Below are 13441 nucleotides of genomic sequence, written 5' to 3'. Positions count from 1 at the left end.
CATTATATATTACGAAATATTTTTTATTTTTAAAAATGTTATTACATACTATAATATGCTAGGACAATCCTTTCTAAAAATGAGGGGCGCTTGCCTCAATGTAACCTGAGAGACGTTAAGGCGATACTAAATGCCAGCGACCTTGAGCGATATGAGTTCACGGCTGCCGGCCGTAACAAAGCCAATATTTTCAAAATTAAAAAAACAGTTTATATGCTTACAATCCTCGTTATTCACTACTAATCTGAATAAATGAACCTACACAAAAATGTTCAAGCTATAAGAATAACTTTTCTGAGAGAAGTACCAAAAAAATGCGTCACGTCATGCCAAAAAACTTGTTTAACTTCAAAGAAATGTGGTAGTTCAAAAAGGCTCGGCAGTGTTAACTATAACCAACAGCAAGCATTAGCAACCTACAAATAAGACTTAAGGATATGTGTAACAGGATTAAGTAGTGTTCATAGCTCAAAATGCTTTACTTTCACCACAAAACTTGTCTAAAAATAGCATGTTTGCGTGTTTTCTGCTTACTCTTCGCCTTAAGTAACCTATTTCATTGCGGGGAGTGCACCGAAGAGTTTCACCTAATTCCTGTCCAATTTGTTATATTTTTTAAAGTGATAACCTTCACTTCTAGGATTAATACACAAATAAAATGTGTCCCGCATCGTTCACAATTTTTTTTTTTTTTCAAAATTTTATTACTGCTAATTCCTGTCGTAAATTCCACCTTCGCACGACACGCCACAAATTAGGATATCATCCCTACCATCTGGATGTGTGGCGGTCCTCCACACAGCGGTTTTCAAGGAACTCTCTTCCACGTATCACAAAGCTGTGGAATAAGCTTCCTTGTGTGCGGTGGTTCCAGGACAATACGACCTTCGGTAATTGAAAAAAAACGCTACTGTGATTCTTCTGGTGTATGTAGGTATGTAATATAAGCGGCGGTGTTCAGTTCACATCAGGTGATCCGTATGCTCGTTTGTCCTCCTTTACATACTTACTAATAATTATAATTATATAGCTGATCCGGTAAACGTTGTTTTGCCATATAAAGTATAATTCACGAGATAGTTTTATAAGTAATAAAATATTGCCTATTATAGCCTGTACATCATTTTGTTCTATTGTCAATAGTTTTTGCAGCGCACGCAAAAATAGGTTTTCGATTTTACACCTTGTGTTACAAAATAGCAATTTTATTACGGATCCCTAATTATGAAAAAAAACATAGCCTATAGCCTCGATAAATGGACTACCCAACACTGAAAGAATCATTCAAATCGGACCAGTAGTACCAGAGATTAGCGTGTTCAAACAAACAAACAAACACTGCAGCTTTATATATTAGTATAGATTTGTAGTGATGCAAATAAATTGATGTTTTACACATCATCATTACTTTAATAATATCAAGATGATTTTAAGCCTAATTAAGATTGCTAAAGATAATTCAGATGGCATTATATAATATTTTTAATTTTTAAAAATGTTATTACATACTATAATATGCTAGGATGCTCGTTTGTCCTCCTCTTACATAAAAAAGAGACATTGCAAATTTATCAATTTTCAAAAAATGGGTGTGTAACCCAGATATTCTTCTATAAGATGATTGTAGCCTATTTGCCACTAAATTAATGCATCGACTCTTCATTATATTAAAAATGTTAAATATTTTATGTAACATTCTATAGATGGCACTTAAATAAGTACTATCGGCTTTTATTAGAGAGATACTTATAACGAAATATACAAAAGAATACGAACACTTCCTCCTTTCGAAAATCTTTGATTCTCAATGCCTTTTATGAACATAAGTTTTAGCTATTCAAAAGCTCTGGTATCGATTTTAATGATAGGTACATAATCTATGCAATTCGTTATTTTAAAGCGATAGCCCGCACTTCTGGGATTAATTAAACAAATTAAATTTTGTAACCAAAATTAGAATTAGATAGTCGCGGGTTCGAGTTAAAGAGCGACATCTTAAGTCAATTTCCTAATATGCAAAAATTGCAAGCAGGTTATCAACTGTAAATTAGATCCTGTAGATGGAGCCACAACCTGAGAGTTGAACGAGACATACCAAGATTTACGAACCATGCGTCACTCGAACGGTCTCTCTGTTAGTAAGAGCGCTCGGACTGGTTCATAAATTTCGGTTACAAATGTAATTTTCTTACATAATCTACGGTTTACCAACATTTAGTGTACCAACATTTGCTGTACCAACGTTTGCTACTGAAATGTTTAGGAGTCGATGACTGTTTGAGAGGCGTATTTTCAACAGTGTCTTTCTACCGACCTTTTTATGAAAATAAAGGAGGAGACGAGCAGGACGTTCAGCTGATGGTAATTGATACGCCCTACCCATTACAATGCAGCGCCGCTCAGGATTCTTGAAAAATTCTGAGCGGCACTACAATTGCGCTCGTCACCTTGAGACAAAAGATGTTAACTCTCATTTGCCCAGTAATTTCACTAGCTACGGCGCCCTTCGGACCGAAAAACAGTAATGTTTACACATTACTGGTTCACGACAGAAATAGGCGCCGTTGTGGCTCCCATAATCTAGCTAGCTTCCTGTGCAAAGGAGCCTCCCACTGGTAACTTATGATACTAATGAAGTCTTCTGTGTATTTGCAGTGGGAATATCTGTCTCACTCCGAACGCAGCGCTCGTCTGAGTGATCCAACCCAAGTAATCCGCACCCCAATGATAGCTGGAGGCCTCTTCAGCATGGACCGGGCATACTTTAATAAGTTGGGGAAATACGACATGAAGATGGACGTGTGGGGAGGAGAGAACCTAGAAATATCATTCAGGTTCGTCCAAACGAGTAATTTATTTCTTAAGAGAATAGTATAATAAGAATTGTCTTTCAGTGAAGAATTGTTTTCAAGTGAAGAATTATCTTCAAGTGAAGAATAATTCTTCAAGTGAAGAATTATTTTCAAGTGTAGAACTGTCTTCAAGTGACGAATTACCTTCAACAAAATTAAATTCATAATCAAATGAAAATATTTTTTATGTTCGCCCTTTTAGACTGTTACTTAACTGTACTTAACTACGTCTTGTATTAAACTTATATACAGGGTTATTGGTAATTTGGTGCTTCTGAAAAAAAAACATCACAAACGTGATGATTTTTTTTTCAGTTTCTTTGAAATAAGTTCTAGTGTTGGAGAGCTAAGAAAACTGTTATATTTTTAAAATAATCCGCAAGCCAAGTTTGATAACGTTTTATGTTGTTTTTAAGGCATTTCAGTGGGAAAAATTCTTCCAAATTTTTTGAAATAATATCGGTTTTCCTCTCGCATTTTTACCGATTATTGTTGTTTTAATATTGATAAATAACCAGAGTGTAATCGTTCTTATTAATCAAAAGAATAAATGTGATTTAAATTCATACTTTTTAATAATTTTTTGATTTTGCATTTTTGACATTTTTGAAAACATGATAACTCAAAAATGGTTAGCTTTTACATAATGCATAATATGGGGCTGCTTAAATTATCGCAAATAGTCATCCCCAATCACTTCTTAACGGAAATACATCAAATTACCAATAACGCTGTAATTTAATTATTATATTAATAATTAAGTAAAAACAACCGTGAGTGATTGTAAATTCAGTGAAATGTCAAAATAAATATGTTATTAAGATACGTGTATGGCTTTTCTCATTAATAACTTCTTTCAGAGTATGGCAATGTGGTGGCTCTTTGGAAATAGTACCATGTTCACGAGTGGGCCACGTATTCCGGAAGAGACACCCATACACGTTCCCTGGAGGTTCCGGGGCTGTCTTTGCGAGGAACACCAGAAGAGCTGCCGAAGTGTGGATGGATGATTACAAAGAGCTGTATTATCGGTCCCAGCCGCTGGCAAAGCAAGTGGAATTTGGAGAGTAAGTTTATCCATTACATAGATTAACAGATGGCATTTTGTGTGAAATAGAAAGAGGAAAGTGTGCATGTAAGCTGATGGTAAGGAATCACCGCTGCCCATACTCCATTTTAGGTTACAACCACACAGTAATAAGAAGAGTTTTCCTATCTCATAAAACTAATAATTTTTATAAATGTTAATATTTTGGCTAAACTACTCATCTAATACTGTCAAGTATAGACAACGTCTGAGAAAGGGAAAGAACATACTTCAATAATGCTTAGATTAGTCATTTTTGCAGTTTCGTAATAACTTATTAATATCTGTAGATATGCGTATGTGAGTCTTTTTTTGGCAATTCTGAACTTCGTTTAAATTTCAAAATAGTCCAAACACTACTATACATTTTGATATTGGTACATGTACTTCATCTACAAAGACGGACAAATTGTATGAACTATTGATAATCTCGTAATCAAGTACAGGAGCCCGCCCTATTCCGAATATCAAAATACGAAGTTTCGGTTGACGGATCGTTCATTTTTCTATTACGAAAGTGTTTCGGATCCGAAGTTCGATACGACGATTAGACATTTTGTATTTCGTTAACATTATCCCAAAATTCAAAGTACTTTGGTAATAGGATTTAATTCAAAGTTCATCGTTCTTTCGCTTCGGACTGAAACTTCAGCTTTCGATTTTGGTAATAGACCTCCAGAAATCTCATGATTAGTAAAGGAGTGAAATATTTTTTTTTTCTTATGTTTAGATGACCATAAAATAAGAAGTCAAAATCGGACGCCTAAGTTTCGATCCGAAACGAAAGAACGACTAACTTCGAATTAAATCCTATTACCAAAGTAGGTACTTCGGATCCGAATTGTGAGGACGGATTTCGTTTCGGAACCACAGACATAACCATAAAAAGTGAAGTTGTAGTTACGATCATAATAATGACAAACAACGAAAAAGTAAACGTCAAGTGTAATTAGGAATAAGGTAAACAAAACACGAAATGTCTAATTGCGATCTTCGGATCCGAAACACTTTCGTAATAGGAAAATGTACGATCCGTTAACCGAAACTTCATATTTCGATTTTGGTAATAGGGCTTCTGGGCAGATGCTACAATAGAAAAATATATGTTTCCTTTACTAGTAAGCTACAAGCAGTGAAAGTAACCGCTGATGAATTTATTGCAAAACCTCTGTAAAATATCTATACAGCTTTGATAAAATTGTTTGGAACTTGGTATAAAAAAAACTTGGAATTGATTTTCAGCATATCAGAAAGAAAAGCGCTGAGGGAGAAACTGCACTGCAAGCCATTTAAGTGGTACCTGGAGCATGTGTATCCTGAACTGCAGGTTCCGGTTCATTCTGGTGGTTACCACAGCATACGCCAAGGAGACAGGTGCTTAGATACTATGGGGCACCTAGTTGATGGCACATTGGGTAATTTAATAATTCGATAGACAGTAAAATATTGTAAAGATTTCAGTGCAAATTTTCAATTTAATTTAACTTCGACTTTTCGAATTGGCTGTTCAAATCTGTAACCACCTTGGTCTTCTAAGATTATTACTAACGCACCTAACCTCAACTTGGGCCCCTGTATAGAGTTAAAAGTGACACTTATAGATTACATTTCTTAGTGTTATTACCTATCGATCCATTTCACAACCAAACGACCAGACTGGGTAAAGACTTTCACCCTTATGTCCTTGATATTCTCCATATACACCCGAAGCGTTTTGATTTTTACTTCATCAGGTGAACAATAGTCGGCGAATAAACTTCCCACTTCAGTTTTTAACTTTGAAATAGATATGACCATACCTGTCTCAGCGGTAACACTCTATTTGCCATGGTGATAACTAAGGCTGGTACTCCTTCTGTTCACTAACCATCAGATGACCTCTTCGCTGTATTCTCCCAATCCCATAAAAAAAGCGACATAATCTATCAATAACAATGAAAGTATTTTGATCTTAGTCATAAATGATCACAAAACAAACTTTTCCCATTGCTTACCCACAAACAACAAATAACACTAGGTATGTATCCCTCGCCAAATTTCTGTTTCGCTCTGACGTTGCTGCGAACAGTTGCGAAGTATCAATTAATAGGCTATCGAAGGGGCGAATGCGAAATGTTCTGCGCGAATAGGAGCGTGGCAACTTCAGACCGAACTGGAAGTTTGGCGATGCGATATATCTTTCTCCGTCTCCAATGACACTTCTAAATCTTTAATTTAAAATATTTTTGTGAAAAAATTACACTTACCTACTCACACAAAAAATATACAGGCTAACACAGATAATTCTTCGTATTTAAAGCTAGTTGGTTGAAATTAGTTTTTGAAAATGGAATGTTTTATATGCGTGTAATAAATGTATTAAAAATTTTATTTCAGGTCTCTATCCATGTCACAACACAGGTGGTAACCAGGAATGGCTGTTCGACAGCGGGCTGATAAGGCACCACACACTCTGCATCTCAATATCGAGCGACGATAGGGTGACACTTATCCTATCGCCCTGCGATCCATCTGATGAAGCTCAACAGTGGGAAATGAAAAACTTCGTGATCAAACACGCGCATTTACATGCCTGTATAAACTCAGACAAACCTACTTTGTATCTCGATAAATGTGATAGGAATAAACTAAGTCAAGTTTTTATGTATTGAAATCTTTAAATGTATCCTTGTTTTGTATATAAGGTATTATTATTAAAGCACTAATATTAGGTATTATTATTAAAGGACTCACTTTTCAGCGGCAAAAAACTATAAATAGCTTATATATTTTAGCAGATACATTCTCAATGTAGAGCATAGATATTTGAGTTTTTATATAAACCGCTTTTAATGAATTAAAATTAATACCTTTTGTAAATATATAGCTGTACTATTATAAAGGTGCTTTATGAAAAGACTCGGCGATAGACAACATATACTCTCGAATAATCTATCTCGAAGTAGTTAACATTCCATTATATGTAAACTTACAAAAGACTCAATAAAATAAGTGTTTAATTTTGGGTGTAACCTGTAAATAAATATATATATAGAATTTATAATCATAGTAATAAACACTGTACAGTTTGTGCTTATAGATATGCGATCAAACTAATAATAGAACCTATATAATTCAATATTTAACGTAATAGTTAATTTTTAGATTTATTCCACAAAATAGCTTTTAAATGATCCTGAATCCATGAAACAAAAATGATGTTGATATAGTTTTATTTTTTTATTTAAACTTCAACTTAGACCTTAAATCGGGTCGACCTGATAAACATTAAGATTGGGTAATAGAGAACTTTTAAGACTTTCATGTGAAATTCCCCATTTTAAATTTTTAACACGCAATTCTCATAAATTTACCCTACAGAATATTGAATTGTGATAATATAATATTTATTCGAAGTTATCAAGAATAAATAAGACCATTCTTGTCTAGATTTAAACTATCACATTATATTAAAATCCATTTTATAAATATAAGTATTCGCAATCACTAAGATGTAAATTTATTCATAGTTACCAATGTATTTTACGTTAGTATTTTCTTTGATTAACGCGAGTGTTACACATTTAAATAAAACACTTTAAAAGGTTTATAACGCGTGTAATTGTAACGGTTTTACATCAGATTTTTGAGTAAAAGTTACATTTTGGAATACTGGCAGGGGTCCGGTCCCTCTGAAAACGAGATCTGGAAAGATCTTGAAACGTCTTGTTAACTAAAATAAAAATGTAACTTTTACGCAAAAATCTAATGTAAAAACAGTTACAATTACACGCGTTTTAATCCTTTAAAAGTGTTTTATTTAAATATTTTACGTTATTATTATTTAACGATAATATGCCGGGAGAGTGGAATGAACTTTAATTAGGTAAATACTTAAATCATTTATACGTCTAGATAGACTATGACAGTTGTTAAAAAAAATAGACTTCAGAATTAACCTCTGTTTTGAGCAATTCACGCACACTTACACAGTGTCATACAAATTGCGAGTGTAAAAGTAGCTTGTCATGCACACTAAACTATATTGCTGGCCTGTTTTTATCGATTGTCAAACAGCAAGAGAATCTATCTAGACGTATAAATTACTTAAGGGTAAATATTTGTAAAGAGAATTCAATATGATATTATATTAACTACTTATTGGAATTCAATTTTATGTTTAAGGTTGTGTTTACTGTTATACCTATTACGAATATTATAATAACTGTATGACTAGTTGTGTGAATATGATAGCTTTATAAATACGGAATTTGCACTATTTAAAAATAAACGTAAAGGTGTAATCTTCGCACTTCAATGTACCTATTTACTACCTACGGTATATATTATACATTCTTGTTTTCAATGTAAATAATGTTATTATATTAGCTATTTATGCAACTGTTGTGTAATAAGGGGTAAACACGAATGTGGATTGGTTACACATGAGTGTTTTAATACCCAATTATCAACAGCTGCATACAAGACTTTATCTTCACCCATAATATGAATCCTCTATAAAAGATTCTGAAACAGTTAGCCAGTCCTAGTAACCATTACATCATACAAACGAGTGTTGCAATGTTGTACTGAATTTTATTACAACACTCGTTTGGATGATGTAATGGTTATTAGGACATCAGGTGTTTTAATGTTGGCAATAAGTTAACTGTTTTAGAATCTTTAATAGAGGATTTAAAGCATATGTGTAGATAAAATAATATCTTACTTAATGATAGGTATAAATAATACGTAAATGCCATAGGTGATAGAAGTATACTTAGATATTGATGTGATTCACAGAGACTCGATTACCTATAAAAAATCTATCAGTGTTTCACAATTACATATATAAATCACTCGTAGACTTAAGTCAAATAAAAATATACGATTGTATTATAAAATTTTTATTTGTTATTTGTTTAAAATTTAATCATTAATATTATTTATTGTTATCAAAAATTGTACGTGTTTATTTTTGCTCTAATTTATTTCAAGTTGAATTTTTGTCTATTTTATGCTTTTCTCTTTACATTTCCCGTCCAATTTATATTTATGTATTGCCGCATTTTATATTCTTATGTTCGCCCACCATGGGAACAACTTTATATTAATTAAGGAATTTTGACATACCCTAAGAGAAGTATCTGTTTGTTTTTGATTAATTTTATTACGTATTTGTTCACCTGAATACAACTTCTATAACTACCTCCTTTTTTTAATGGAACGAGGTTCAATCTCCTTATTTTAAGCGTAAAATTGCCAGGGAATAATAACACGCACCCAATACTCGAAGATAAAAAAATAAATAAATATGCATACTTTAATTTACATTTTTATATTTATATTAACGGCGTCAAAAGAATTTATGAAATCCGTTATTGAATTGAGGATGAGTTTGTTAAAAAACATGCTATTATTTTACTAATTACGATCCGTACCTACAGTAAAAAATGGTATAAGGAATTTATACTACTACTACTGACAATATCCCATCAATTTACATAATTGTGCAATATTCCAGTTGGATAAAGATATTAAATTAAAATAATCACGACTTTTATAAGATCATGACATTATCATATGATTGATATGATTATATGATATAATATATATAATTTTTACAGTTTTTTTTTTATCTGCAACTAGTGAGGATCGCATATTGTGAGAAAAATTGTAACAGCAGCTGTTTCTTATTTCATACATTCCTTTTTAGTTCAAGTGAACAAATAGTAATATTCTGGGCTTAGCTACATTAAATACACAAAAAATGTGGATTTCATCATTCATTTATTTTATTCATTCACTCATCAATTTTTTATAAGGTAAGTAGTACAGGAACAGATATTTTAAAAATAGAATCCTTAAGACTAAAGTTACTTAATTTTAGAACATATTACATAATATAGATTCTGTATTATTGTTTGTTGATTTGGAATTTTTGTTAGGAGACATATACTTACCTAACTAAGTCGATTTCAGATTTTTTATTACCTATGTTTATTTGTTATTTAGATTAAAATGAATTTAACGATGCTTTGATTTATTTATTTAATCTCATCACTCCTTTAGCAGGTCATTATGAATCAAGCCTGTAATATTAATAAACCAAATCAAATCAAAATCACTTTATTCATGTAGGTCACGGAAATGACACTTATGAATGTCAAAAAAATATTTTTTCTTATTGAATCTACCGCTACTTCGTAAAGGGTTGAGCTAATGAGAAGAAGTAGCAAGAAACTCATTGCCACTTTTTTATATAAAGACTAGCTGACCCGGCAAACGTTGTTTTGCCATATAAAGTATAATTCACGCGATAGTTTTATAAGTAATAAAATATTGCCTATATTATAGCCTGTACATCATTTTGTTCTATTGTCAATAGTTTTTGCAGCGCACGCAAAAATAGGTTTCCGATTTTACACCCTGTGTTACAAAATAGCAATTTTATTACGGATCCCTAATTTTGAAAAAAAACATAGCCTATAGCCTTCCTCGATAAATGGACTACCCAACACTGAAAGAATCATTCAAATCGGACCAGTAGTACCAGAGATTAGCGCGTTCAAACAAACAAACAAACAAACAAACACTGCAGCTTTATAATATTAGTATAGATTTACATTTTCATCGATTCACAAATCCTTATAAGCGGCAGTCAGAGCACGGCAATACTTCAAGCCGGCCCACATTCTAGCGCTGTACAAAGCGCAGGTCCGCACATTGAATATTGCTGTCATCTCTGGTCTGGCGCACCCCAGTATCAGCTCGATCCATTTGACCGCGTGCAACGTAGAGCAGCTTGAATTGTCGGGGACCCAGTGCTCTGTGAACGGCTGGATCACTTGGCGTTGCGTAGAGATGTCGCTTCATTGTGTGTCTTCTGAGTGTTCTGAAGAGCTGTTTAACCTGATTCCTGCCGCCGAATTCCACCTTCGCACGACACGCCACAAGTTAGGATATCATCCCCACCATTTGGATGTGTGGCGGTCCTCCACAGTGCGGTTTTCAAGGAGCTTTCTTCCACGTACTACAAAGCTGTGGAATGAGCTTCCTTATGCGGTGTTTCCGCGACGATACATGGGTACCTTCAAAAAAAGCGCATACTCCTGCCTTAAAGGCCGGCAACGCTCCTGTGATTCCTCTTGTGTTGCAAGAGATTGTGGGCGGCGGTGATCACTTAACACCAGGTGACCCGTACGCTCGTTTGTCCTCCTATTCCATAACAAAAAAAGTCAGATATAGGGTAAAACCGGGATAGATGCCGCAGTGGGATCGATGCCTCACTTTCAACAAACCTAACTTCCCAAACTCGCAAGTAAAAATTAATAGCAAAAATTTATTATTTATATTATATAAAAAAATGCGTAAATATGTAAGACTTTCTAAGCTATACCATGTAATATAAAATGTGTAAAATATGTGGTTTAAAATCTGGCTAGTCAGATGAGAGTAAGAGAATTTTTATGGCTAAATTCCTTTTGGATAAAGAAAGGTACTTATGAACAAATAATAAGCTAATAAAGAATGCTTAAAGTGATTAAAAGTGATAGAGAATTGATTTAATTCATCTAGAAGAAAAATTATAATATAATAATCTATCTGTAGTGTTTGACAGGGGTAGGGCTTAGGTGTGAGCTACTACCGCGAGCTAAGCGGTTTAACATCAACATAATCCAAGTTTATGCACCTACTGGAGACAAAAGTGACGATATGAATGAGGAATTTTACGATGACATAGAAACAGCCCTCAAAATAACTAAAAAACATGATACAACAATAATTACGGGTGATTTTAACTCCAAAATCGGACAAGGTCCAGTACCCGATGTTGTTGGCACTTTTGGGCTTGGGGTTCGAAACGATCGAGGAGAAAGGTTGGTGCAGTTCTGCCAGGAGCGTGAGTTTGTCATCACTAATACATTCTTTAAGTTACCACCTAGAAGACTTTACACTTGGCGTTCACCAGCCGATAGTCCAGAGAAGATCGTACGTAATCAAATAGATTATTAGCATAAAATCTGCTAAAACATATCACGGAGCCGATATTGGATCTGACCACAATCCTATTGTGCCGTAATAAAGGTTCAGTTAAAGAAAATCCAACAACAACCAAAAATCACCAGAATAGACCTTGACAAATTGAAAAACCCTGAATACAAAAAACAACTTCATTTAGCCATCAATGACGACATGTGTAGGCTAAAACGAAACAATGTTATTCCTGGTTTCTCGGACATGGAACAATCGTGGCATAGTTTTAAGACGACAATACTTGACACAAGTGAAAAGATCTTGACGTCGACGCCACGAACGAAGAAAAAGAAATGGATTACTGACGAAATATTGGATTTAATGGATAAAAGACGTGAAAATAAAACGAACAAAGAAAAGTATGACACAATAAAACTTTTAATACGCAAAAAAATAAGACAGGCAAAAGAAACATGGTATGGTACAAGAAACTCTGTTCTGAGATAGAGAAACTGGATAGGAAGTTTGACTGTTTTAATATGCATAAGAAGATTAAAGAGCTTATATCTCCTAAACATCAAGAACGCAGACAAGTAACTCTTCTCAATAAATATGGCAATTATGCATCTTCCACCGATGACATGTTAGTAACATGGGAACAATATGTTACTGAGGTGTTTCATGACACTCGATCTGATCCTGTAGATTTCGTTTGTGATGACACGGGACCAGCCATTACGAAAAGTGAAGTCTATCATGCCATAAGAAATGCAAAAACAAGAAAAGCTTGTGGTCCCGATGACATACCAGTCGAGATTATTAAAGAAATCGAAGAGTGTAATCTAGATTATCTCGTTAACCTCTTTAATGCTATCTACGACTCGGGCACGATTCCTTCTGACTGGCTCAAATCGATATTTATCACCCTACCAAAAATCAATAATCCCAAAAAATGCAGTGATTACCGCACAATTTCACTCATGAGTCACGTTTTACTTCATAGCAGAATTAACTCGAAATGTGAGTCCTTACTATCATATACCCAGTTTGGTTTTAGAAGCGATATGGGTACAAGAGATGCACTTTTCGGCTATCAGGTGCTGGTACAAAGATGCTGGGATATGAATAGAGATCTATTTGTCTGCTTCATTGACTATGAAAAGGCCTTTGACCGAGTTCAACATGTCAAATTGATGGAAGTGCTCCAGAAAATTGGCTTAGACTTTAAAGACTGTCGATTCATCAGAAACTTATATTGGAAACAGCGTGCAAACATTAGGGTCAACGGGAAACTTTCATCATACATCGAGATAGAAAGGGGCGTACGACAAGGCTGTATTTTGTCACCCTTACTTTTTAATTTGTATGCTGAAGCCATATTTTCGGAAGCGCTTGATAACAGCACAGACGGAATATCAATTAATGGCAAAATTTTGAACAATATTAGGTACGCAGACGACACGATATTAATCGCGGACAGTCTTGAGGGCCTTCAAAGACTAGTCAACTCCGTAGCTTCCGTCAGTGCTGAGTATGGTATTAACAT

At 34.1% G+C, this 13441-nt stretch overlaps 1 protein-coding gene across 1 annotated transcript in view; it reads left to right on the top strand.

Moving 5' to 3' along the window:
* Positions 1-6586, top strand: part of LOC126971618 (polypeptide N-acetylgalactosaminyltransferase 2-like) — an 86694-nt gene extending 80108 nt beyond the window's left edge. The window contains exons 7-10 of the mRNA XM_050817976.1: positions 2656-2834; positions 3713-3919; positions 5182-5313; positions 6316-6586. Coding sequence (XP_050673933.1) covers positions 2656-2834; positions 3713-3919; positions 5182-5313; positions 6316-6346 — 549 coding nt within the window. The 3' untranslated portion in view covers positions 6347-6586. The remainder of the gene's footprint in view (positions 1-2655; positions 2835-3712; positions 3920-5181; positions 5314-6315) is intronic.
* Positions 6587-13441: the final 6855 nt, after the last annotated feature.

Source organism: Leptidea sinapis, chromosome 24 (assembly GCF_905404315.1).
Source record: "Leptidea sinapis chromosome 24, ilLepSina1.1, whole genome shotgun sequence".
In the NCBI taxonomy this organism is placed as follows: domain Eukaryota; kingdom Metazoa; phylum Arthropoda; class Insecta; order Lepidoptera; family Pieridae; genus Leptidea; species Leptidea sinapis.
Note: the sequence above shows the minus strand (reverse complement) of the source record. Positions and strands in the feature narration are given on the sequence as shown.